The sequence below is a fragment of the Epinephelus moara genome, chromosome 9 (genome assembly GCF_006386435.1).
Source record: "Epinephelus moara isolate mb chromosome 9, YSFRI_EMoa_1.0, whole genome shotgun sequence".
In the NCBI taxonomy this organism is placed as follows: Eukaryota; Metazoa; Chordata; class Actinopteri; order Perciformes; family Serranidae; genus Epinephelus; species Epinephelus moara.
In genome coordinates, this window is record NC_065514.1 from 21,117,558 (window position 1) to 21,145,332 (window position 27,775).

Below are 27,775 nucleotides of genomic sequence, written 5' to 3' on the forward strand. Positions count from 1 at the left end.
ATCAACCATCAGTGTGGGGTGAGGTCCGAGATATTTTATAAAGTGCACATCCTCACAACTATAATTACAATGGCAAGATAATCCTTGGGGTTTATTTGTTCCAGCAAATGTCGTGTAGTCAGGAGAGACTTAAAGTAAGTGACAGGAAAATATCTGGTATTATTTCTTCTGCTATCCAGACAGAACTGGCAAAAATTGCTTCAATCCCTGATCTCTGTCACACAGGTGAATCACAGTACAGCCAAAAGGAAAAAAAAAAAAAAGATGAGCCTGATGATTGTGAAAATGACATGCTAAATATTCTGAGGTGAGGAAAAAAAGCGCAAACAAGTAAAGAAGACGTAAGAAAATTTTATTGCAGTATTTGTTCCACCAGAAGAGCGGGGGATCACTTTTTTCTTGCTCTGTGTTCTATAACATCAAAATCTATATTAAAAACAATATAACTTCCCCTGCATATAGGCACAGATACTGCACTGCTCTTAACATAAATAAATCATATCAAAGATACTCCATTACACAGTGTGGGTAAACAACAAAATGATAAACAAAACAAGAAAAAAAAAAAGTAAAGTTAAAACTTGTTGGAGCTCAGGTCAAGTGAATAAATCCATCTGGTGCTAGTTTAAACTCCAAAAACACTTTATTAAGAACATCATCAATACACTAATTTCCAACATTCAGTTTATTTTTTTTACAGAATTATGTTCAGATATAAACATGTGTTTAGTTAAACTATGATACAGTGGGAGTAAAAATCAAACAACGAAGTTGCTGCACAACAGCGAAGGAACTCCCACACAATGTTTTCCCAAACATTTCCTTCTTATGTTTTTCTTGTGTTTAACTTAAACATGTCTGTGGTCAAACAGATCAGTGTTCACAATACTTTTCCTCCATCTGGTCCTTTAATCTAAAGAGGTTTTGTTTTCTCTCTGTAACATATTGGTTCCACATAGATTTGGGCTGTGAGGGGTTTCTGTCTGAGTAATGTCGGTTAACTCTTAGTCCCCGTCCTTGGCGGCGTATAGCGCCCGTAACGTCTGTGCCACTTTGTTCGTCAGCTTGTTTCCACTTGTCAAAGATATTTTCTTGTAAATAATGTCTGACTCCTTGATAGTGTCAACCCAAGGCACCTTTTTGCGACCGTCCCGTTTCTTTACCTCGGCCCAGGGCCCAGAGTAAGATCCAGTCATCCAGTGTATACTGTAGCCAGTTTTGATCCTCTGGATGACCCTGGCAATCTGTGGTCTGTCCTTGTATTTGGGACAGCAGATGGCGATGACGTCCATGGCCTTCACTCTCTCGTTCAAGTGACCTGTATCCTCCGGGGGCTCCCTGCCTTTCCTTGGTTTCCGCTGTGGCTAGAAGAAGCACAGCGTGACAGACATGAACAAACTTTTTATACAGGAAGCACTGCACAGAAATCTTCCAGACATTCTCCATGTTGCAATGATGTGCGAACAGCAGCTCTCTCTGAAACTTAAAACCCATGAAAACCATTATGATGTTTGTGGAGGTGAGAGGCATTAGAAGGTCATATAATTTCATACTGACATCCTGTATAGCTTTACAGTATATTAATTTATATTAAAGAGGGTAAGTCATCTTCTCTTCTCTTACTTGTGAACCCTAAATAACTCTCTAGAAAGTCTATGCGTAATCACTACTCTGAGGATTTTAATTCCTACCGCAGGGGAATCTTCCTCCTCACTCTCCTCCTCATCTGTCTCCACTGGAGCAGCATGATTATTGTGGTTGTGGTTCAAAGGTTTCGGGCCTTTCAGCAGTGAAGTAATGGCTTTGTTTCTGGCGTTGGCACTCGCTTCACCCTCCTCGTCCTCTTCGTCACGATCCAAGTGCTCCATCAGTACCTTGAACTAAGAGATACAAGCAGACATGTTCCGAAGACAATCAGAGACAGCATGTTTAGAAATCCCTATAAGTCAGAAGTTGTGTTTACTGGGGGCCGATCGCAAATACTAAATGTATCCAAGTGTGCATTTTCTGTTATTATTGTGGGTCTAATGACTGTCTGTCAAGTTATTCTAAGACACTGGAAGACAACAAAGGCCCAGGCATTGAAAGAATGAGTTAATGCAATGGTGGAAATAGCATCTTATGAATGTATGCTCAGTAGAATAAATGACGATCAGGAGAAAGGAGTATCTCCTTGGGAGCCATTATGGACTCATATCAAAATGGAAGATAAGCCTACATAATTATGAACTTGCTCTGTGATTATGTGACCCTGTGGAGTGATGTATGCGGACATATGTGTGACATGTTGTTAGTTTGTTTTCTTCTCTATCCCTCCAGACTTATTTGTTAATTTTTCTTCATGTACTGGAGTCCACCTCCATATTATAAAAGCTACATGACTTGTACTCTTGCCTAGAAAATAAAATATGTATGCCATGTACTGAGCCTTTCAAACCAATAAAAACCTCAATTATAAAAATTCAGATCAAGTTTTGTTTTCAGGTCTTGTACCTGGGTAGGATGCCACAACAGCTTCAGTCACATTAGCAGACTGGTTTAATGTGATGCATGAAATATTTGTAATAAAAAAATTAACATTTGCTTTGAGACTCAAGACAGATATGTTTGATAAATGCTAGAATGGATAGATTGAGTCTATCAGGCTATATAAAACAGATTTCCCCATCTACGCTACACACAAACACTTCCCCTTTCTTTCCTCTTTGTTCTCTTTTTGTTTATTTTGATTAAAAAACTTAAGTGTATAATGTGAGATGCTTTGTACCCGTTGACTTTGTACTCAAATAAAAAGAAAATATATTAAAAACAAAAGAAAACAAAAAAACACAGACATAATCCTCATATTCCTGAGACTGAAATAACACAAAATAAACTCAAAGCACAGTGCTGAATGCTTACGTCCAAATACTGTTTCACAATATGCCTCTTTGTCTCATGGCTTAGCTCCATGTTGGCGAGGTTGTTCTTCAGGTAATCCAGTGTCTGACGCGGGTTGAAGTGCACCTTAGATTTCCTGTTCACTGCCTTGTCGTATACTTTGGCAGACTCCGTCGGGGAATATTTCTGGATTTTGCTGCGATACAAACAGAAAGTTCAGTTACGTTTTTGTCACGTAAATAACTGTACTATAAAGAAAGAATTAAGGAAAGATCTGTTGACTGGTATTTGTGATGTGGCCTACCTGTCTGAGAAGCCATAGAGATTCTTCAGATGTTGCTTCAGCATCAGCAGCAGCAGGATAGCCTGTGAAGCACTGGCGAAGTCCAGCAGAGGGTTAGGGTTTTCGGGTAGGCGGTCCATTAGTGCATCCTCATCTTCGGAGTCGGATTCAGAAGCAGTGGCTTTCTTTTGCCTGTGGACCACCTCCTCTTCCTCATCGCTGCTGCTGGAAGTGCTACTGCTCTGCTCAGATTCCTCTTCTTCATCCTCATCGTCACCGTCCTCGTCATCATCTGAGCTGTATTTTCTCCTCTGTGGCTTCTTCTTCTTCTTCTTCTTCTTCTTCTTTTTCTTTTTTGTCTTTGACTTCTTTTCCGTTTTCGTCTCCTTTTCGGTCTTGGTCTTCTTTTCCTGCTGTACGGTCTGTTTCTGTAAAGACTGCATAGAGAACAAAACCATTTAAACGTAGAGCAAATATACATCAGATACTAGGACTGGGCAATATGGCTTATAAATATTATCGAAATGTTTTCATATACTCCTAATGCATATTTTACACAAACTTTGATTTTCATCTCATGATAAAAAATAACATCTAAGAGCAAAAAGTCACACATAGAATCAAACAAATTTCCTCACCTCCTTGAAAGACTGGAGCAGGTTGCTTCCAGAGACAGACAGAGCAATATCTACATGATGCATGATGAAAAGAGGTTCCTCCTGGGTCTGGTAGGGGAAGCAGGCCAAGTTGTCTGCTATGAACAACAGCATGTTCACCTCTGTTTTCTGCAGGGGGACAAAGTGTAAAACATCACAGCTCTAATCAGCTGTTCATGACCAGCAGTGAAGCTTGAGCAGCGAGTGGTTAGACATACACAAACCTGCAAAACAACACACAGAGAGGGAGAGAGGTGAACTTACGCAGCTGTCATCAAACAGGTTGAGCAGCGAAATGAGGAAAGCACGTCTATGTTGTCGGTTCCCTCGGACCAGAGTGTAGAGATGAGAGCAGAGAGCAGAGTCCGAGTCGTCGTGACGGAAACCTCGGATCACTGCGCTTTTGGATCCGTTTATAGCCTGCTGCACCTGGTGAGACATCTTCAACCCTGCTACGGCCTTCATCTGCGAATTCAAAAAATGATGATGGTTGAAATCTTTTTGATAAGTAAGACTTGAAGCCTATATTTTATTTTTTATCAGACCTACAAAGTGTAGGGTCAAAAGTTAAATGACAGTACAGCAGTTGTTTTGTTTGTCACAACAAATAAAAATAAAGAAATACATTTTTGTGTAACTTTGGGGCTTCTGTGTGAGTGAAAAAGCAAATTTTCCCTCCTCATAGCATTCAGTGTTTAGAAGGGCCCGCTGTGTCAAAATATATAACACCAGTGCCCACAGATGCATTCAAAGCAACACTTTCACACCTAGGCCGGCGATTGTAAACCCACAAGCCACTCACATGGATGAAGCCTGAGTATTTCTTGTCGATCTCCACCAGCTGTTGATCGGCCTTGTTCTTCATGGTTGGCTCAGGGTCTGTTCCCATGGCGATCAAGAAGGGCACACACTAAAAAACAAAACAAAACAAAAAAATGGCTCTAAATCTGTGAACAGCTCATGGTGCATTCAAGACAGTAAAGAATCTCGTCGCTATGAGATAAAACGTACTGCGTATCTTGCTGTTGCTATGCTGGAGTGACACAGTGAACATACCTGTACAGGATGGATGAGGCCCTGGTTGAGAGTCAGTGAAATGACGTTCAGGGCAAAGTGTCGAACAGTGGACTGCGAGTGGAAGAAGGACTCCAGCACCTGCTTCAGGTAAATCTGCATTATGGAGCTGCTCATGCCTGAGGAGATGTCTCCCATTTCTTTCAGATCCTCCTGCTTGGATTGGTTCTTCCCTGTGTAAGAAAATGACATCACGTTGATCAGTCTACGAATGTTCTACACGACTGGCTGCTGAATATACAGCAACTATTTGAGGCAGTAACACAACACATGAGGCAAATTTGTCAAACTCACATTCGCGATCGGCTTCCTGCATTCGAGAGTCCTCCTCTTGCAGATATGTCTGCAGGTTTTTTAGCACTTGGATCTTCAGGCTGACTGAACTGTTTTCATCTGACAGGGTATTGTTATACAGAACCTTCACGTCCTGCACGAACATGAGCTCTGGGTGCATGATGAACTGGAAGCCTTGACACAATGGAAATTGTTTAAATACACATGTCAAACACAGGCAAATAAAAAGATCTGAAGAAATGCCGGTTCAAATACAGTGATTGCATTTTATGTTAGTCTGAGATGAGGTGCAACATACCTAGACCAATGATGGCCTTGATCTGGACCTCCTCTTCCTCGTGAGTGGTGAAGTACAGCAGAAGGTCCAACACTTTGTCCTTGATGACGATCTAAGAGACACGGAGAGAGACAGTGAGTCAAGCATCAGAACAGTTTGTACAGTAGTGTTGCACGATATACTGGTAACAACGGTAGACCGCGGTACTAAAACACCACGGTACATATGACACCATAATGTTGGAGTACCGTAGTACTATGGTGCCTCACGGTACCACCACTGTGGGATAAGTTCAAAGTCCAATCGCAAGAGGGTGAGTGTCCATGCGGCATCCAATAACGGCGCGTGCTGTCCACCTGGCACTCAATATGCTGCTGCAGTGGTTTGTTTTCCAGTGACATTTCAGGTATTAGCTGAGCTATTGAGTATCTTTAAGCGGTGAAAGTTATTATTTATTTCTTTTTACTTGTAGGCTAGATTTGTTTATATATGCTACAGTGACTTGTTTTCCTATGTATTTAAGTGTTAAATAAAGTGTTAAATAAACAGAGCTCTACGGTGGGAGCATTTTACTCGCATTTGCGACTAAAAATAGTTTTGTGCGAGCAAAAGAAATCATTCAGGAGCAGGCTGTGCGAGTACAGATTTCAACCAGCAGCAGAAATGAAAGGCGAATCCTGCCGGTTGTGGGTTGAATGCGGGTCACAGCTCCAGGTCCAATAATTTCCTCTTCGGTGTCATGACTGCCCAGAAGTACCTGAACAGCCGAGCCGTGGCGGCACACAGGTATGTGACGTGTCAGAGGAGAAACGAGCCCAAAAGGCACATCTGCCTACTTTTTGCTGTGGTATCGTGATACTACTCAGAACTGTGATACTTTCACTGGTATCGGACCGTGGGTCCCAATTTTGGTACCGTGACAACACTATTGTACAGTAGTCCTGCACACACAGTTTAAGCAGACTGCTGGTGTTTACCTTGTTGGTACCCTTGAACTCCTCCTGGTCAAAATCAAAGTGTCGACAGAGAGCCCCCACAGTGAACAGTGAGCGCAGCAGAGTGGGTTTGTTAGCAGCTAGAGTGGAGCTGTTGGGGTCCTCTTGGTGCTGGGTCTTCAGTTTTGCAAGAGCTCCTGTAGAATGATACACGGGGCAATGAAAATTAACTTTTGCTCTTCTTGTTAGACGGTGAACTATCAAAGAATCAGGACAATAAAACAATATTTGGTGTGTGTTCAGCAAGAGCATAATTTAACTTTTAATTTGAAGGCGAAAGAACAGGTTAACAATTACAAACCCTTCGTGTACATGTGCTTAAAATATTGGTGTATTTTAGATTTAGCCTTTTTCATATTAAGATACATAAAAACTCTGGTATAAGAAAATGTATCTTTATGTAAAAATGTATGTACAACATAAGCCTTACCATAGTAGCGATTGAAACAAGCCCAAACAAACTTGTAGTTGTGTGTGACCTTGTTGACAACAGCACCGAGACAGCTCACACAGTGCTGTACAACCTGAGAAACAGACAAAACAAATCACATCACGCTCAAATCGAATCTGTACGCTCAGAGCAGGAGTTTCACTTTCACGCTGTTGGTGGGTTGCTGTTATTTTAGGTATCTGTGAGCACTAAGCTGTAAATGACACTCACCGTCATGCCATATTTGATGATGAGCTTCATCAGGTCTTCTTCTATGGTGGTGAGGAAAGTCTCACTTGGCTGCTCCATCAGAGGCACAACCAGCTCCAGGATCTTTGCCACGTTACAGATCACCATGAAGTCATTCTGAGTCTGAAATTACAATACAGAGACAGCTGCACAGTCAAAAGCTGAGCTGGAAAATGGCTTATGAACCACTATTAACGACTACTGCTTTATTAATTATACTCCTCCTCTCAGCTCCTGAATGTGTATATTTCTATAAGATCATCTGAATGTAACCGTAAAATTGTGTGGTTGATCTTACTCATTTGTTCCAATAAAAACATCTGAGCTTAAATTGTGACATGTACAGTGTTTGGAAGTGTGTCCCAGTGAGCTCCAATAAACCTCTACATGTTTGTGGTCTTGATATGTCACACAAGTAGGCACTTGACTACTCACAAAAAAAGAGAGTGTGGGTATTGGGATGGACCTTGTCTGCGTCCAGACCTTTGAATCTGCCCACTCCACCAAGTTTGAGTTAACTGATTCGTGTGACATTGTAAAACAAAACAGCAGTTTCTCGGTTAAAGTAAAAAACAAACTATGAGTGCTGCAGGAGGACTCAATTAGCAATCAGTGCGGGACTAACGCTGTCAAGCTGAAGTCAAGCCTTGTCGAGTGGTGCGCTGGAGCTCTTGAGGATTATTAACAACAACTGCGAGCATTACAGACTAGATAGACGCTGCTATTGAGGCTGTTCTAAATCAACAATAACATCAACATCGTAGTTTGTTTTACTTTGCTCCTCTCCACTGTTGAAACCCCAGTAAAACAGGTATGTTAGCATGGCTATGTGTCAGTGTGGACCTAAAATTACATCATTAGACAACCACATAGCAGATATGTGGTTGTCTAGTGATTGGTTAGGGAAAATCGAATCCCCCCCCCCACAGAAATCAGTTACAGTGGATGCAATGTCAGCCTGAATATGGAAACAGAGTGTAATGAGTTGACAGCTGTCTGACAGATGGATGGACCCTGTGTGATTTCATTTAGCTGCCACTAGATGGCCCTATAACACAACATAAAAGTTGGTATTCAATTCTGCACCAGACACATCAGATGATTTCCTACTCCCATTCTTTCAGACAGGTAAAAAATAATATAGACTTAGACAGAACAAAACTGCTTTGTACTTACATTGCACTTGGTGGTCAAGTAGGGTTGCATAGTCATGGCATGTTTGACCATTAACTGTGCTCGGATCTTGCTGAACAGGTAGAGAGTGGTGATGCATGCTACCAGACGACCTGAGTTGACCCCTTTGTCCTCACAGTCTGGAATGCAAACACATAGCACGGTTAAGTTTAACACAATAATAATGTAATAAGAATTATTACAGCAAACGTACGATTACCTTTATTCTTATTACCTGCGAGAGACTCCTCATATTTCAGTATGTGTTCCACTAGATTGTCCACCAACTGAACGCAGGCCTTCTTGGCAGGTTTGTACGAAGCTTGCTCTTCTGACTTCAGCAGCTAAACAGATGCCATGCAGAAGTTAAATAAGATGCCTGACAAAATATGCACATGCCAGCTATCATAAAGACACACAAGTTAAACAACTCACATTTTGGAGAAGCTGCTCAAACCAGTCGTAGCCTGAATCTTTGCATGCCGACACCTGGGATGGAATGAAAACATCGCACGAGATAGATTAGGACAAGATGAAACATTGTGTGTTTCTGATTTGAATGATGATGGTGCCAAAAGATTTGTCACAACCCAAGGTAGTACGCACCACATCTGTGATGTTCAGGATCTTCCTGGTCATGGCGTCTTTGTCGTGACTGGGTGTGGGGGTGAACCAGATTTTCTGGAATGTCTCATTCACAAGTTTCTGTATGGGAAAAGATATTTATGTGTCGTACTTGTAAGCAGCATTCACACACACACACACACACACACACACACACACACACACACACACACACACACACACACACACACAAATAAACACCAACCTTGATCCCCTCTTCATCGTTGACCCTCCGGATCATCTTGACACACATTTCAGTGATCTTGTGGAAATCCGGCTGCTCCAGGCAAATATCCCTCAAGATCTTGATGACCCTCTTTCTCACGCTAATTCCTGTATCCTGTTGGAAAAAAAGGTACAAGTACAGCTCAATATAAAGAGGAGGACATTTCTCAATGGCAATTTCAACTTTCAACTGGTTGCAGTTCTTCATTTGGTCTTTAGGTGGCAGTGTGGGGGAAAAGATGAATTAACCTCAGCTGAACTTCTGCACTTTAAATGACCTTTTTGGTCAGGGTTTACTAAAGTCAAAGGTGAAGTTCCACTTGAGTTTGTCTTAATTTAGAGTAGCCTGTTCCTCTCCACAAACTGCTCAGAGGGCACTTGATGGGACCGAATCAATTTTAACTTTAACCCTGTGAATAAAAAATTGTTAATTTTTTTGAAAAAAGACGTAAAGAGGGAAGCTTAAGAAATTACCAGTATCCTTTCAATGAGCATGTCGTAGTACTGCTCAATGAGCTCCGGTCGACTAAGCACAAAACGGCCGAGGAGCTCCACAGCTGCTTCTCGCACGCTGGTAGAGTTGTCCATGAGGCGACAGTGAACCCCTCGCTGCATATCCAGCTGCAAGGCAAATAGGGGAGATTAGTCAAGCACAGATGAACATTACTAAATGTTATGGCTGCTGTTGTGACTGTGGTAAACTGGCCTAATTGCCTAGTAATGCCACAACACCACCCTAGCACACAGGCTGTAACAAGATCTTCTAAAAAAAAAAAAGAAAAAATAGTGTTAGCGTTTTCATTCCACTGGTTTAAGACGTGCAGCAGCCAATACAGGATGACTTACCCGAGCAAGGATACTCGGATCCACAGCAACTACTTCAGACAGACACTTCATGGCTTTAGTTCTGACTGCGATGGCACTTTCACCCAGCACTCTCAGAATCTATACAAGAGAGACAGCAAGAGGAAAAAGTTAGCGACAGCCAACACAATATAATGTTTCACATTTTCTTTGACTGAATCCTCTTACCTGTGATAAATAGATATCAAAGCTCTGTGCAAACGGCCTCATGGAGGCCAGATATCTGACAATCAGACACGAGTCCTCATAGTCTACTGTGTCAGAGTTTATCCTGAAAGAAAAATGAGGATCGTTTTAATACCAGGATTGGTGAACGAGTCAAACAGCGTAACAAATCGGTGCACTGATCCAGAGTGAAGTAGTATTTACCCCAGAGAACTGGACTGTGATGTCTTGATGACCTTGCGGAGAAATTTCTTTCGGCTATCGGCCCTCTGCACAATCTCCTCAGTTGAGTCAACGTCCATGGAATGATGTCGACCTTTCAAGTCCTCATCATCTTGAGACTTCATCGCTTTCTCTGCTTCACTTATGGAGTCCCTGAACCACTGGGCAATGTAAAACTTCCTGGCAAACTATATGAAAAAAATGCATACGTTTGTTATGAAAATTGCTGAACATTTAAAAGCATACTATTCAGTATAATACCACTTTGACACCAAGGTACCCAGTTAAACCAGTGCCTTTGCCTACCAGCAATATCCCTCTGTCAAGCCCTATGAAAGCTTCAAGTAACAGGAGCACTATGGCTGCATATTACCGCATGTAAACACTGAGCATCCACTCCTTAGGGACCCATAAATGTGACCATAATGATTTCTGTAAATACACAGCTTCGTATCTGGAAATTAAGTGCTCACCACTAGAGATGGATCTTTCTCAGCGTTCTCATCGAGGTAGTCCAGCAAGGCCCTCTGGAGTTGCTGGATCTCATCATCACTTCGCTGAGTCTGTGAGGAGATCAATAAGCCAGGAGCATCTCAGAAGCAGCTCAACATCACTATTCATTTACATGTGTTTATATGTGTTAAAATAATTATCTAGTCTACCTTTCTGAGGATGCGATCGACAGCCTTTTGGTCCATGTTGCTAGAGACAGCGTCTTTACGCAGACGAGAAGCGACGGTGCCGAGGTAGTCCAGTGATGCCACCCTGAGTGCCATTTCTGTCTGCTTGTTACTGAACTGGTGCACCTGGAGCACAACAAGTGGAGGACAAATGGCACAACAAAAGCAAACACATGAGCAGCTGTTTCTTCTGGACAGATGTTTTGTGATGGCACCTTTGAAGTGAGTGATGCTACTAACCAACAGCCGGCCCAGTAAACTGAGCAGCAGTTCAGCTGCAGGCCACTCGGGCCTGTTGACTGTAGACAGCAGGTCATGAACAAAGTTCTCAAACAGAGGTCTGTAGTCTTCCTCTCCCTGCTTACTACCACACCTGAAATATACAAAATACAATATTTCATTATCATATGTATTCGAACATTAATTTAGTTAATATTACAGCCTGTTCCACAGCAGAAGACGGTGTACTCTCTCAGGACACTCAAGTGTAAAAGTCCCTTTAAGCAGTCTACACACCAGTGACTTACTTCTTGAGAAACACTGACAGGAAGTTCTGTGCTGTCCTCATGGCAGTTCCGTAAGAGTTTGTGATGAAGGTATCTTTATCCACCTAAAAAAAGTACCCAAATTTCTGAATCCAAACATCTTTTCGGATAAGTACGTTTTAAATTGGTTACATCCTTGTAATTACCTTCTTGTTATGTTCATCCTCTGGGTCCCTATCTGAGGGAAGGTGTACCACACACTGGATGAGCTGAAGCACCAGTGCCGTCACCATCTGGATATACACGGGCTCTTCATCCGAATCACTACTGTTTAGCCTGGGGAGTATAAGACATAAGTGTTGTCAGGTTTACTGCAACATATCCTTGTACCTAAACTGCAGAATAGGTTGTTTGCCAGTGATTCTCAAAATGACAGACAGTATATGACTGTTGAAGGGTGCCAGCAACAGGTGCAAGCACTTAGAGAACTGGAGTTACATCCAGTAACTGGTATTAACTTAACTATTATACTATATACAGAGTGGGAATGTTGTCTTGGGCCCTACACCCAGAGTGCCACAGAAATACAGCAAACAACATATTACATGGACAAATCAACATTATACGCAACATAGCAAAAGGAAACACAAAAAGATAAATAAACAGAAAACATCATACCCTAAAAATACCTCTATAAAAATGCAAATCAGCAAATCGTCATAATCCAATCTAGTTCTGGCTTTATCTGCCATTGTTAAAAGCTTTATAGATAGAGGTATTGCTTTATAGATAGAGGTATTGCATGCCAAAATTTGATTTCTGGTTTAACTCCGGACAGGAACAGCAGTCTCCTGGGTAAAAGTCCTGTACTTGTTTGACCCATCCATCCACCCCGACCTCGTCCCTGTGCAGACATTGTCACCTGACTTCCTCCTTTGCTCCCATCACAGTTACTATGACAACTGGAGGTCCCTGCCTAGCAGTTCATGTAAAGAGGTCGTAATAAGCTGCTTGCACAAACAACCTATTCGGCCGTTTTTTGGAGGAGGACGGTGTGGTTTACTGCGTGATGCTGCGGATTTCATTTGTGTAATTTTAATAAGCAAATATTTCCATAATATGTAGCTACCAAAAGTTCCTGAGGCTGCGTTTATTAGTAGGCAGTCTGGCCAGGGAGGTGAAGATCTCTTCAAGAATGAGCTGCCTGTGCTTCTCGTAACGAGAGAAAACCTGAAGGAAAGTTAAAAGCAAAGGGCTTAATCAAAACATTATAAAGACGCTGTGCAGGAGCATACCTTAAAACAAATTATAAAATAATGTGTAAATTGCATGCCAATTTTTTGCACAACTTACTGCTGTCACTAGTGAGATGGCACATAACTGCAGCTCACTGACATTCTCCACGAAAAAAGGTGTAATACCCAAGGTGGACACCTAAGAGTCAGGCACAAAAGCAGTCAGGAATGTTAGAATTCAAGGGTCAAAAGTTAAACATGGTCATGAATCTAGATGACGTACCACCAGATAAAGAGTCTCACCTGGAGAATAGTGATGTCAGTTAGCAGCTGGATCTCCAGGAGCTCAGAGAGGTTGCTGACTATATCACACACTTTGTTGTAGAGCGTGACAACCACCTTCTGTTTATGGGGGGCGCCCTTTGCCCTCTTGGACTTTGAAGAATGCGTGCCACCTTAGGTGAGGAAGATAAAAGGAAAATAAGAGTTGAATAAAATACAGGTAAACCACTTTAAACATGAGCAGCAACATACCAATTTCAAACCTATTTAGAGCTATTTTTAGTAAGTGCACAGATAATTTAGACCAGCGTGGACCAGCATAAGCACTGTACTAAAATGCAAAATTTTGCACACACAAAAACAGCTTCTTGAAATTAAGATTCTTGCCATATTTTGCAGAACTACATAGAAGAACCGAAGAAAACTGTGCTGACCTCCATCAGCTCTGTATGACCGGTCATACTGAGGATACAAAGAGTTTTGCAGATGGTACTTGGTGTACTGCAATACCCTCTCAATGACATCCTCTATATAAACAGCCTTGGGCATGCGTGGAGACGTCATGATGTTGAGCGCAGTCAGACAGGCATCAGCAGACTTAGCAACCCGCTCCATGATAAGGTCACGCCACAACCGCTCCTCATCCATGGAATCATTATCCTACAGATTTAAAAGATAGTAAAAAAGTAATAAAACAATAGATTTGCTGAAAAATTCCAAAAGAACAATTGGTATGAAAAATCACAAAGAATAATATCCGGCTGGTAACTTACATGATTCATTAGTGTGGAAAGTTTGACACTGTCCTGAATGTTCTTCTCCAGGATATTCAACATTTTCACCAGTTTATTAGACGGAAACTATGGACCAAACAAATTATGGTTACTTTAACAATGATGTGAATTGAATGTAACCATGTGACAGTGTACAAACATACTCCTCTCACCTTGTTAAAGATGCGCATAGCTTTGAGCTTAGCAGAATCGCTGCCTAGCTCGCTCAACTGGTGCTTTCCAAGCAAGAGCTCGTCAGGTATCTCATCATCATCTGTTTGAGGGCACAAAATTATAATGTTAACATTTTTCACCTAAACACTTCAACAAATGCAACTTTGGAAACCATACAGCACTTGATGTTTACCTGTGGCAGTGACGTCCACGTCCTCAAGGCTCTCAAGAATGTTGTCCACGTTGGCGGTGAATCTCTTAAAGGTGGAGGAGTCCATCATTTCTGGGAATCAAATGTAAAGAAATTGATTAATAAAAGCATTTAGTTTTAAAATGCATTCATATTATAAAAGATCTTAACGTGGTGAAACAATACCCTCTGGTGTCATCTTGGAATCGTACACGATCCTGTTTTTGTGTTTCTCCTTCTTCTTCCATTTTCTGGCAGCTGAACAAAAAGAAAACAACATTAGTTAAATCCTTGACAGCAGGAAATCACCCTCAAGCAGCTGAATATTTAATAGAGAAAGACTTGAGTGTCGTAATCCAGCTATCCAGGGAATTGGCCCGACTGATCACTGGTTTCGAATGGCACTAATCTGAATGACAGCCGTCAGAAACAGTGATCACAAATTTTGCACTGTCTGACACAATTAACATTGTAGGTAATAACTGAAATAAAATAATTTTTGCCTTCTTAGAGACAAATAAAATAAAAACACTACAACATTTACAGGGTTACTATAGCTTGAGGCAAGTTAGATTTAAGACTTTCATAATGCCACTCAGAGTGAAATTCAAGTTTAGCAAAATTAAAGAGGAAATAAAACATGTATCGACATCAATTACTTAGGGTTAGGGATAATTTTACCCAGTTGTTTGTTGTAACATAAAACAGAATTTTTTTTTGTCTTGTGGCGGAGATGATGGTAGACCAAAACTGGGAAGTACCTGAAATTACTTGCCAATTTTGTGTTTCTCACTACTGTGCAGGTGGGATTTCACTGCCTTGCTTCCTATCGTGCAATTATTGTGAGATCAACATTAGACAAAAACGATTTATGAAATCCTGTGTCCCATGTCTTAGCATTTTTAAGACTTCTGATTGATTTAGGACATTTTAATACCAATTACGGACTTATTTTCACATGAATCCAATGCCTTTTAAGACGTTTTAAGGATTCTTGGGAGCCCTGCATTTAGAAATATTTTTCTTTTGCCTATGCTCCCTTGCAAGCCGATGCAAGAAGGCTCACCATCATTCAGGCTTGGTGGTGGAGAGCCTTGATCGTCATCACTTGCGTTCCATCCATGGCGACGGCTACCGGACCCCTTGCGAGCATCATTCTTCCATGTCTTGTCGCGATCTTTCTTGGACCTTTTCTTTGCAGCTGTAACAATAACAAAGACGGCGTAAATCTTGAGGACTGCATGGTACATCAGTATTTCATCAAAAGTGGAGACAGTGTGGTGGTTTTGGTAGATTTTGTATTAGTCTGATGTGTTTGTGGTAATATGTAAATTGTTTTAGGTTAACTACTGACACTCATATTCAGAGTCATCAGAATCATCATCTTCATCCGACTCAGCATACTTGGATTTCTTACTGATCATATGGTGCTTTCGTTTCTCTGTAAGCATAAGAGATTAGTTAGTTTTCAGCACAGAATTCTCTATACTTCAAAGGAAGATACAATCAGTAACTCGTTAATCCACAGTGATATATTAAAATTAATGACTTGGATTCCTGAAACAGTGGTTTTAAGTACATAAACAATCCATAAACTGGGCAGTCTCATTGCACATATCAATCCCCTACAGTTTTGCGTACATATCAAATAAACAAAGTAAATCATACCTCCTCTGGATCTGGAGCTTTGAGCAAGCCTGCTTTCCTGAATGATGCTTTTGACCTCATCAATACTGAGTCTGTTGACCACAACGACAGGCTTAGCTCTTTTGTTCAGGTTCTCTACCAGTGACACTCTCTCCAGCCTGACCAGGGGTTCTTTCCAGCCCTCTAACAGTTTGCTTGGAATCTGGGGACCTTTATCTTTCCCGTCCCGTTTCAGTTTGGGAATCACAAAGTTCTTCAGACTTCCTGACTTGCCACCTAGCAGGTATGAGGGGAACTCGCTAAGTTTTGTCTCAAAAGACTGCTGCTTGTTTCCAGGTTGGCAGCTGATGCTGTCATCCCCACTTTTGCTCTCTTTCTTATTTTGGGAATTTTGAAGGCTGGAGCTCTCTGTACTCTGTCGACCATTGAGGTCAGTGGATTTTCTGCTTCCGTCTTGCCTCACTCTTGCGCTGTCAGGTTTAGTATGCCGGTCAGGAGAGTGTCTGTTGCAGTTTTCCCTTGACGTCTTGTGCTTCCTTTCCCTGTCTCTATCTCTGTTCTTATCCCTATCTTTATCTTTTTCTTTATCTTTATCTCTGTTCTTATCCCTATCTTTATCTTTGTCCTTATCCCTATCTTTATCTTTGTCCTTATCCCTATCTTTATCTTTATCTTTGTCCTTATCTCTATCTCTATCCTTATCTCTTTCTCTATCTTTTTCTTTAACTCTATCTCTGTCCTTGTCCCTTTCCTTGTCTTTTTCTCTATCTCTGTCCTTATCTCTTTCTTTATCTTTTTCTCTATCTTTCGCTCTGTTCTTAACCTTTTCTCTATCTCTGTCCTTATGCCTATCTCTATCTTTTTCATTTTCTCTATCTCTGTCCTTATCTCTATCTTTTTCATTTTCTCTATCTCTGTCCTTATCTCTATCTTTATCTCTATCACTGACCTTATCCCTTTCTCTATCTTTACCTCTATCGCTGTCCTTATCCCTTTCTCCATCTTTATCTCTGTCTCTCACCTTATCCTTTTCTCTATTATTATCTCTCTCCTTATCCCTTTCTCTATCCCTGACTTTCTTCTCTCCGTGTCTGGTGTTACGCTCCACCTTGCTCGTGGTTTTCGGTGTCTCAGGTTGGCTGACATGGACTTGGTGACTGTTGTGGTTCTTGTCCTCTTGGTGGCGCAAGTCTGAATGCTTGTCATGTTTTTGCCGTGGCATGTCTGGCTGTCTGTCGTCCAAGTGTTCCTTCGCAGTGACAGTTTTGCTGTCATGTCTGCGTTTGGAGTCGCGCCGACTTTCCTGCTTCTGTTTGGGGGTGTCTGGCTGCCCATCCGACCCGGACTTCCTGGGGTTGTCAGCGTGCTGTTTGATGATACCAGGTCTGTTTTCAACACCTTTGTCTGCCTTTTCATCAGTCTTTGACTTAAGGCGCCTTAGGTGTTCCTCACACAACTGCTGCGCTTCCAAGACCACTACCGGCTGCCCTATGACTCTGCCAGCTTGCTGCAGATCAATACTGACCATCAGAGCAGGCCGACTGGCACCGTTACTTGCAGAATTCGTCTTCTTGGGTGTCAACTTGCTGTCAGTGTTGCCCCCTTGTACAGTTGGCCCATCACTTGCCTCAGCTCCAGATTCCTGAGGATACGAGTCTTGCTTCCGTTTCTTCAGTGGCTTATCTATGATAAAGAAACATGAAGCTTAGAACTACAAACCAAAACAAATCTAGGTCATGGCAAAAATGCAAAAGGCCACAGGGCAATACCTTTATCCTGGACTTCTTTAGACCATCGTTCACTGGCTGTCTCACGTTCTATTCTCTCAATCTCTGCAAGTGTGTCCATCTCAGCATCGTCAAACACAACCCCACTGATGACTCCAGACTCCTTAATACTTGGCTGAAAAGGAACCGACTGGCAGTTTGCCTGCTCCTCAGCACCTAACTTGTGTGACAAGTCCTGAGCAGTCCTTGACAACTGATTATTATTACTCATTAAATCAGTTTCGGGATCTGAGTCGACACATGGCCTGGGAGGAAGGTCTCCAGCTTGATCCATGTCTGAAAACCTAACTCGCGATAGTTTTAAAGTCAGCCTGGTGGACTGTTTTGATGGAGAACTAACAATGTCATACGAGGCGTTTTTGTCCATCTCCGCATTGTCTTCTTTACTCCTGTCTCTATGCTTCTTTTTGCGGTCAGCAGCAGTGAGGAGCAGTTCAGGCGCTGCACCTAGTGGCACATCAGGCGGAGGGGACTGCATGATAAGCGGAGGTCTGGATCCTGTTTAAACACAAACAAATTCAAGAAAAAAGTGAGCGCCAGGCAGTAAATCTTGGCACAACATTGTGTGTACAATGGTGCATTATTTGTGATCCAGAAAAGAAGAATGTTGTTGCTAAGGAAGCATACTTTTTGCAGTCTCTTCACTCTCAGCAGGAGAACACACAGACTGTGGTGATTTAACTGGAAACGTGGCAGCCCTCATGGAGGGGTCATTCTCCTGTTGGAAAACAAGACATTTATCATCACTTTTTCATCACTTTTAACAGTCGCCATCTGCTGAGGTCCAGTTCAAAATATCTTGATTCTCTGCATTACCTCATTTCCAAGTCTGTGAGCCATGTCCATGTAGTCTTCATCGGAGCCTAGTCTCGCATTATGATTTGATGAAGTACTTGATAGCTGACCAGAGACCTTGTTGTCATGGATATTTCTAACTAAAACAGAGAGCAAAATAAAATATCCAGTTAAATTATTTGTGATGTGAAATGCTTCACGTCTCGCTGAGAGATAGATGACCTCTTTTCCAACTTAACAGACAGCTGCAGTGATATTGGGATGTATGCTTCCTGCGTCCCTCGTAAAATAAAATCTGAAAAGAAAACGCAGTAAACTCATTATTGACGGGTCAGAGGGAGACACTGTTATTTTCCCTGATAATGTCACATTGTAAACAACAAATTAGTGCTGAAATCATAGAAACAGCAGCATTGCACGACTTTACTTATTTTGAAAGTATTTCATGTCACAGAGAAAGAGAGAACTGACAGAGAACATTGTGACTGAATGTTATAAATATACTGTTGGTGACGTGTTGGTGTTTTTGTTCAAGTCCTCTGCACCGACACCTTCCCACCCGCCCTCATCCCCAGCTCTCTGAAGCTCTGAGCACCAGGGTATTGTGGCAAAGGTGGTGGTGTAAGCAGCAAGGCATAAAGGTCCCAGGAACGGCCAGTAGACTATAATCTTGTATTTCTAGGTTCATTGAAATTACCCAGTTTCACAAATATGTAGTTAATTAATACAGATATCCCTGTAGTCTTATGATGCAACATCTCCTGTGACAGAAGATACTGTACTGACCCATGTCAATGATGACCCAACAATGCTTTTCTATCCAGGGGACTCCCCTTATTGAAAAAATAGCTTCACTAAAGAACAAATTTTACTATCGTCATGGGCATATATCTTACGCAAGACAGGATCCTGTTATGTTCATAGTCTCATTGAGTGAAAGAGAACATAAAAAATCTTTTGAGGGAGAAAGAGAATAAACATATTTCTCAAAATGTTGAACTATTAAATTTAGTGTATTTACATTTTTATGTATTCGATTTACTTGATAAATACTGGGTAGACGATTTGGTGACCACCAGTGGGTGCCGGGGCATCACTACATTGAAAACCTATCAACATCACTGCAGCTGTAATTTTACCATGTAACAGAAAGTTTTAGCTTGACAACTTACTCTCCACCACGCAATTGTGTATTAAAATTGGTTAGGTGAAGCAATTTGCTTGCGGCCAGTTAAGTTAAAATGCAACCATTCTGGCAGAGTCATTTTAAAAAGAATTGTCTTGTTTTAGCCAGAATGCTTGAGTAACATATTAATTAAGATTATTACTCGAAATCGACACATTGTCAACATAACTGCACCTCGAACTTAAGACAGTTTTTACTGGTCTTTTAGCAAGCCTGGGAATGCCTTTACAAGTTACTGATTTCTAACAGCTTCTAGTGTCCAAACCATCTTGTTTCCTGGTCAGTTTTCCCTCTATACATGCACACCCTCAGTGTGTGCATTTCTTTGGCCATGATATTTTAACCTGCTCAAACACGAATATGCAATTGCTGCAGGAACATACAGACAAAAATGCACTACGCAGTTCTCATCTTGTCGAATACTGTCCACCTTGACTTGTGTTAAGGCAGCAACAACTCTTCTACCTTATTCATCAAACATTTGCTACTTGCTGTTCCTCTGAGAGGTGTGGTAGCCAGCTAATGGCTGTACTGTACTTACCTTGCTGTGTCTGTTGGTGTTGAGAATAACTGGGTGGATTGTACTGCATGTAGTCTGCAGGACTCTGAGGGGTATAGGGACTGGGTATAGGACTGTTCTGCTGGGGTACGAACCGAGCACCTGATCCAGACTGTGGGGATGTAAAGCATCTGTGAAGGAGGAAGAAGTAGTCTTAGTAGAAATTCAGATACTTCTGTGCTTTCATCATCTGGCTGTACGCTGGCAGTGCCTTACCCAGGGGAGCTCTGAGGGACAGTGGTTTGCTGATAGTTTGATCCTGGACTCCCATGCACCTGATTCTGAGACATCTTATACTGTTGCATCATTGGCTGCTGCATTACACCTAAGAGATACGGATAACAAAAACAATGATTATTAAGGTCATACTGATGAGAAGCTGAACATACACAATTCCGTATGCCGTTCTCGCCCATGTGCCTCAGGAATGGAAACTTAGTGATACAGAGGTACATATCTGATCTACACTTGTTGAAATAAGGTAGCTTAGTCAAACAAAATATTCAAAAATTAGATAGAATAACAGTGCCAGATTATCAACAGTCTCCAGCCCACACCATCTACTCAATACAGCAATACTGGGTAATACTAATAAGCTACAATCTTATAAATCCTACCTTCCCTTTTCCCATTAACAGTGTGTCAGAAAGGTGTTTCTAATATCCTGCCCCCCTGATTTGTGTACTGTAAACTGTAAAAGGGGGTGGATATAACATTGCAAATGGTAGCTTTCAGTATAATGCCACACCACCACCATCACCATTATGTGCAGCCACAACAATGACTATAGAGTTGAATCAAAAACAAAGCTAACAAAAACAACAAAACATTAGAAGCTCAAAAGAAAAAAAATATTTGTTGCATTGTATTATAATTGCCTCAATCATCTATTATGGTCATCTGTACACACAATGAACTGGTTACTCAGTGTATATTTGCAAAATTTCAGTCACATATACACGCTTGAAAGGAATACTTTAGTTGCAAAATAACCATTTGCATAACAATGACTCAGTGATTTACCTTTAATTTGTGAAGAAAACTGTTTTTCTGACATGCCTCCACTATCAACGGAGAATCCAAAAAAAAAAAACAGACATCCTTTATGAACTGAAGTAAACAGGGGCTGTGTATAATAACAGCAAAACTATATTTAAAAAATCCATTTACAAACTCTTGCACAACTTCCCAAACACATGCATTTTTGCTAAAACATAGAGGTTTAAAACATGTCGGTACAAACAGCCATGGCCGAGTAGCGTGCCTGGGCTCACATGTGCGATTGAACTCTGCTCAAGCGAACTTACAGGCATGCGTGTGCCCAAGCGAGCTCAGGGCCTTCTACTTGTAGGCACAAGTGTAAAATTTTAGCAAAAATGCATGTGTTTGAGAAGTACTGAGCATATGGCTGGATAAATGAGACTTGGATTATACTGCATGAGTTGTGTGAGAGTTTGTAGACGATGCTAATTCATGAAGAATGTTTGACATTTTTTGGATTCTCCGTTCACCATGGAGGCATGCGAGAAACAAGTTTTCTTCATAAACTCAAGGTAACACACAGTGAGTAACTGATATTCAAATGGTCATTTAGAGGTATTTTAATGTATATATATTTCAAAACAAAGTAGCATGATTTGTGATGTTAGTATGATAATAGTACCAGTGATATGATAATCATATCACATGGTGAGGTACTTCACAAGGCCAAAACTACTGTTTCTGTATTGCAGGCTTCATCTAGTATACTCAAATGTGTCACCACAAAAACTACTTGGAGTTCACAGTGATAAAGGAGAAGGTTATAGCTGCAGGAGAATGGTGAGTTTACCCAGGTACAAGGTTATGCACATCCAGTCTAGTAACAAGTACACATTGAGCACATCTCTGGAGCAGCATTTCACCAAATCAGAAGCACTAAATTCCCAATACTGGCCAAAATGCCACAAATAATGATTTCACTCAGCTTCAACAGGCTCATGTATGACTGTTAATGAATAATCTTTGATTAATCATCTTTGATGATATATTTTTATGGGCTGAGTATGCGGTCACTACCAGAAATGCTTGGGGTTTATTTTTTGTGACATTTCTAATGTTCATCTTGCAGTTGCCAGCACATCTAGGTCACACTGTTGTAGAGTCTAGTACATAGTGTGCACACAGCTTTTCTGTCTTTTTGCCTCTTTGGCACACCTAATGAGTCAATATGAAAGTGTTTATGCAAACTATATACTTATAATTACCTGTAATTGCAAGCTAGTGCAGCTGTTCATAAAACTAGACAGCTTTCCTGAACAAAGGTTAAAAGACAAATATGCAACTGTTTATGGCAATTAGTGACATCATTTATGATGGCAAAACAAATACAGCTGAGCCTTCAAGAGCTGTGTATTGGTTTCATGCTAAATGTATTTTCTAAAAAAATTCCGATGCTAAATATTGTGTGACGTGCACTTATACTTGTCGGCAAACTATAAACCATTGATTTATATTCGGATGGGAAAAAACGTTATCTAACAAGCTGTGCTTCCAACACTAAGTGGAATTGTACAAGAAACTTTGATTGCACTCATGGAGATTTTAAAAGAGGCAAAGAGATTAATAGCAGATTTTATCTTTGTGTTTAGTAAAGACAGACATTTAAAGGGTTGGCTGAGCTAAACAACCGAGATTTCTTCCTCCTCCCTAAAACAATGGAGGTGAATGGAAGTCCATGTTGGTGCTGACCACACTGGAAAATGACAAAAACTCAACAGTGAGGCACTCCCATATTTAAGTTAAGCTTAAGATGCTGACCCTGAAACACAACTTCCCCAGTTTAAGTCTGGCTGGGGACATCTGTTGCATCTCTCTTGGCTCATTTCCTCTCTTCCTCTCTCTACTGGTGCTGTCTAATAAAAGCAGAAAATGCCCCACAACACAATTAAAAAAACAAGAGCAGTGTGTTTTTCCAGAAACAATGTCTTGGTTACACTGGATAATCCAAACTCTGTGTTGTGAACAGTTTTAAATGGAACTACTTTCTATTTTTGTTATTCCCATAATTAGAAGCCGAAAAAATCCGACTTATTACAGTATAAAAAATGCAGGTGGAACTAATAACAGCAAAGATGGCCAAGTTCCAGTAATTACTCCAATCCAATACAATAATAAAGATGGTATTATTTTCACTTCTGTTTTACAGTTCCAAAGGTCTGCTGTGAAAAGGTTTATTGAAATTAAGTTTACAACAAGGACTTTCCCTCGTGCAATGGTCGTGCCGAGTTTGGGAATCAATAGTGTAGTGAAATTAGGCAAAAGCAGTGCCTCTGAACCAGGATATGCACAGGTGAAGAACTAGTTACAGTGAAAACAAAGTGTACAGCCAGTGGAAGAGCATGCACTGGGCTCAACTGCAGAGTCAACAGCAATGACTCCACCTTTCCTCCTTACAACCCCAAACCTTGCACTGGGTTGACATACTTTTGTCCCTGAAGATTTTGGGGTTCCTGGACAGCAAAGTTTGGAGAAGCATTGGCATGTCACCCTCGGGCTCATCGTTCCCCAAGTTGTCCTTCAACTCTCTGGAAAGCAAACAAAAGCATAGTTCAGAGTCATATTGCAGAAAGTAGCTGCCCACTGGGCCTGAATGCAGTTTTAACAAATGCATTCTGATACCATCCAGTCTCAATTAACATTTTCACTGGAGTTTAGATTAACTCTTCATGACTGTGACATCCCTGTGAAAATTGATAATTACCACAGCATGAACATTTGCTTGTCTACAGAACTGAAAAAGCAGTGCAACCAGATGTAAAATCTCACTGCATGTGCACATCTCCTCTTCTCCTTGACTGCCTGTGCGATATTTACATATCCATTTAAAAAATGGTTTTAAGTTTCAATTAAATAAAACATTTGTTTAAACAAAAAAAAACCTTCTGTTTCCATTCTTTTAAGAGTCATTGTAACTGCTAATAATAATAATAATAATAATAATAATAATAATTTTGTAATACAGCAAACCATGATACTGACAATCTGTGCTATTTTCTGAGATGATTATCATACCATGAAAATTTCATACCATTGCAACACTGCTGACAACAACATAGACTTAACAGTGATTTCTTCCCCAAATCAAAACTAGTTTTAGAGTCAGCACACCTTTGTGAACTTACTGTAGTGGCTGTTGCCAAGTTTTCTTCTCCTAAATTTCAATTCTCTGAAGATGCTGTGAAAAAAATGGGTGAGTGCTACTCACATGTGTTCAGTGGAGACCTGGTTAAGGCTATGTGCCAGCTGAGTCACCAGATTCTCGTCCCGACACACCAGCAGGCTGCTGACCTCTTCGGAGATCCTTCCATTGTAGAGCAGACTCTTAGCAGTGGTGGCAGGGAGAGGAGAAGGCAAGGGCAGCTGGTTCAACACTAAAAGGATGATGGACAGATGAGTTAGGTTGGCTGGAAAATGAAAGGGAGCAGGATGGGAAAAAAATATATAAAAGAGAACTGTTTGGAAAAAGATGCATCCATGACAAAATGTGTGTGTGTAAGGATTTAAAATTTGAAACATGAAACTGGCTCACATTATATGGTAGCAATAGCAAAGTTATAATGCAATCGTTGCATTTTCTTTTGTTCTTTTCTGTTTACATTTTTTTTTATCAGAATAAACATGTTGATCCCATTAAATACAATTTTGCTGCAAGAAATCTTTGTGGAATGAATAATGCTTTAAAGCATTATATTGTTTTGATTTTTTGTTCGAGGTTTGTGAGCCTACAACTTCCCATCTTCAGGAACATGAGCCACTTCACTTCTGTCTGCTGTGAAATCACCAGTAGTGAGAAGCATCACAATTACCACTATTTAGCTTTTTGTGTAACTACACATTACACTCGAAGCACTAGAACACTATTCATAGTATAATATTAGCCTTGCCACATCTTGGTTTCAAATGTTAGCATTTAGGGTGCGTGAACAGCATTAGAGAGAGATGATGTTGCACTTACAGTCTGTCAGGCTAGCAATTCCAGCAAGAGTAGTGATGGGAACATGAGGCATATCACCATTCATGCTGAAGATGAGGTCAAGAGGTCGTGTCACTGCACAGGCTGCTCAATATCACCAATCTCTTCCTATTCCTCACATCTCCAAAATGCTGCAGAGACAAAAAAAATGTGGGAACAGACACTTTTATCAGAATGTTCACCGTCAGCAAGGTATAGATGTCAATACATGCAGCACTGCCTATATTATGATTATGAGCATTAAGAAATAGCTAAATGTTTCCAGTATAGCTACAGTCTGGGATGGGGATTTTAAAATGTGTCAGCTCATGAGTGTGCATTATTACACTGCCAACATAACTGCACCTCTGACGTAGACAGTTTATACCGGCCTTATAGCAAGACTGGGCATGCCTTTACAAATCATTGATTTTTAGCAGCTTCTGGTACCCAAACCATCTTGTCCCCTGCTTCGTTCACCTCCACACATACACAGCATCAGTGTGTGCATATTTCAACCTGCTCAAGTCGAAAATGCAATTGCTAAAGCAACATACAATGAACAATGTTAACGTTAGCTCTCATACGAATGAAGTATGTCGTGCATTGCAAGTAGTTAAGACTCCAGTGGGGACAAATCTAGCTAACGTTAGCTACCTGATACAATTAATGATAAAAAGTTACAACCATTTTGCCTCTATGCATGAACTCAACCGTCAGCTTGTGAGCTTTTCATATTCATAGCCGTAGCTGACACCTTCTAACAAAAGGGAATACAGAGAAGCTTGTAGTTAGCTTTATCTCAAATTATTTCTTTTGTTACAGTGTCAGTTAAGGTTTCCGGGACTGTCCAAACACACAACAGCGACATTAGCTTATCTTAACACCGGGCTGTGACTGTATTATTACTCGTTTATTATTATCTCTGCGTTGTTGACACTTGCTAAGAGGACTAGCAGCGTAGCAACGTCTGTAAAAAGTGACTAAAATCAACTCGGTGTTAGCCGGCTAGCAACAACTGGAGATGTAGTTAGCTAACGTATGCTAACTGGCAAAGGTATATCTGGAACTTGCCTAAGCTAGCATCACCGGGAGTGCATCAAGCCCGGTTAGCTTGCTCTGTGTCGCTCTTTTTATCGCTCGGGTCGTGTATGGGTTTCGATTTTCACCTCACACTCACTATGGCCTTCATCGACGCATCTCTAGCTCACAAAGAGGACCACGGACTTGCCTTAGGAAGCGTAACCCCGACCCGACGCCAGGGAGGCGGGGGTACAAAGCAAAGACCCCATCACAAATCAAAATTATCCCCTTGGCTGATCCCGTTAACGATTCCCAACGGCTGCCCGACGTGTCTGACAAACCGGAAACACCCGGGAAGGTAAACAATTTGTCTGAATAGACGTTGTTATTGTTGAATCTGGCTTATTTACCTCTGGATGTGATGAGAAAGAGAAGTGGTTCTGGTGGAGGAGGAGGTGGAGGAGGAGGAGGAGGGGGAGGAGCAGGAGCAGGAGTAGGATGGCAGCTGGAGCTGGAGAAGAGTCTCTAGCTCCCTCTCCGTCCCACCGTTCAAACAGCTCCTTCGAGTAAGCAGCTAACACAACGGCAGCCCTCGTCGGGAGGACCGCGGGGATTTCTCGTTTCTCACGGCGAGCATGTCTACAGGGAGGGGGGAGAGCATCCCCTCAAATCGGCCTCACCAGGCGACGGTTTTATCAGGGCATCGATTAATTTTCGAGGGTGAAAATAATCATGGATCAGAGAAAAAGGGGGATCCACATTGTCTACCCCCCCACACCAGTCTCCCTCTTTCAAAATGCCGACCGGAAGAGCCGGTAAAGGGTATAACTCCCTCAACCGGTGAGGAGCCAGGCTAATTAACGTGTAATAACTGCCTGCAAGGACCTCCAGGTATCCTTGGATGTTATTACACTGGTACATTTTTGTCAAAGATAAGATCTGGACATGGAAATAATGAAATCCAGTGGTGGTACAAGAGTCTAGTATAGCATCATATTGCTCTGTGGTGTTTGCATCTGGAAAATCATGCTGCACTAACAGGGGGATCTACTAATTTCAATCCCTAAACTTAAATTATATATAGGCCTATCTTTTGTGACCAGATGCCATCATCTTTGTTAAATTTGTCTTGTCTGCTCAGCTGAGAAGTGATGTACTGAGACTTGTCATCACAACAAACACTTGCACAATCAGCTGACTTCCACACACACACATACACAAATCTGATCCAAAGCTGCTGCAAAAATCTTCTCCTCTTAGTTTTCTCACCAAACTATAGCGCAGAAACATGTGGACCCATTGAAAATATTGACTAATTCATAGTATCTAAGAGGCCAACATGAAGGCCTGCTGGGATGAAGCACACTGTTTGAGACAAATCAATATTGACTCACTTTCATACAAAAAAAGAGAAGATTTTGGTCTCCCTCTTGTGGAGGAACATTTTAATATATTTGCAGACTAAAGTAAAGTTTTCCTATTTTCCAGTCTGGGTGCCTCCTTGTCCTGCTTACCCTTTTCAGGACTGTGACGCATCCATTTTGATGATCTTTGG

The 27,775-nt window shown here is 41.3% G+C and overlaps 1 protein-coding gene across 3 annotated transcripts; it reads right to left on the reverse strand.

Annotated features, from left to right (window-relative positions):
- Positions 1-331: 331 nt before the first annotated feature.
- LOC126395134 (nipped-B-like protein B) lies at positions 332-27,030 on the reverse strand. Of its 3 annotated transcripts, none has more exons than XM_050052341.1 (47): positions 26,631-27,030; positions 25,201-25,349; positions 24,451-24,616; positions 23,670-23,770; positions 20,421-20,529; positions 20,187-20,335; positions 18,481-18,599; positions 18,292-18,382; positions 17,647-18,162; positions 15,899-17,560; positions 15,585-15,671; positions 15,297-15,431; positions 14,417-14,488; positions 14,234-14,323; positions 14,040-14,140; positions 13,867-13,953; positions 13,528-13,753; positions 13,115-13,266; positions 12,930-13,010; positions 12,706-12,806; positions 11,783-11,912; positions 11,619-11,701; positions 11,332-11,464; positions 11,074-11,217; positions 10,885-10,974; positions 10,394-10,599; positions 10,193-10,295; positions 10,007-10,105; positions 9,635-9,781; positions 9,141-9,275; positions 8,918-9,016; positions 8,747-8,800; positions 8,547-8,655; positions 8,315-8,451; positions 7,121-7,261; positions 6,890-6,983; positions 6,442-6,596; positions 5,486-5,576; positions 5,188-5,361; positions 4,876-5,066; positions 4,622-4,729; positions 4,084-4,284; positions 3,802-3,948; positions 3,185-3,600; positions 2,902-3,076; positions 1,692-1,880; positions 332-1,364 (listed from the first exon to the last, which is right to left on the reverse strand). In XM_050052341.1, the coding sequence occupies exons 2-47, from the start codon at positions 25,262-25,264 to the stop codon at positions 1,005-1,007; spliced, it is 8,220 nt and encodes a 2,739-aa protein (XP_049908298.1). In that variant the 5' UTR covers positions 25,265-25,349; positions 26,631-27,030; the 3' UTR covers positions 332-1,004. The 3 variants fall into 3 exon arrangements, with proteins under 3 accessions (XP_049908298.1, XP_049908300.1, XP_049908299.1); XM_050052343.1 differs by lacking the exon at positions 26,631-27,030 and adding an exon at positions 26,429-26,619; XM_050052342.1 differs by lacking the exon at positions 26,631-27,030 and adding an exon at positions 26,272-26,398.
- Positions 27,031-27,775: the final 745 nt, after the last annotated feature.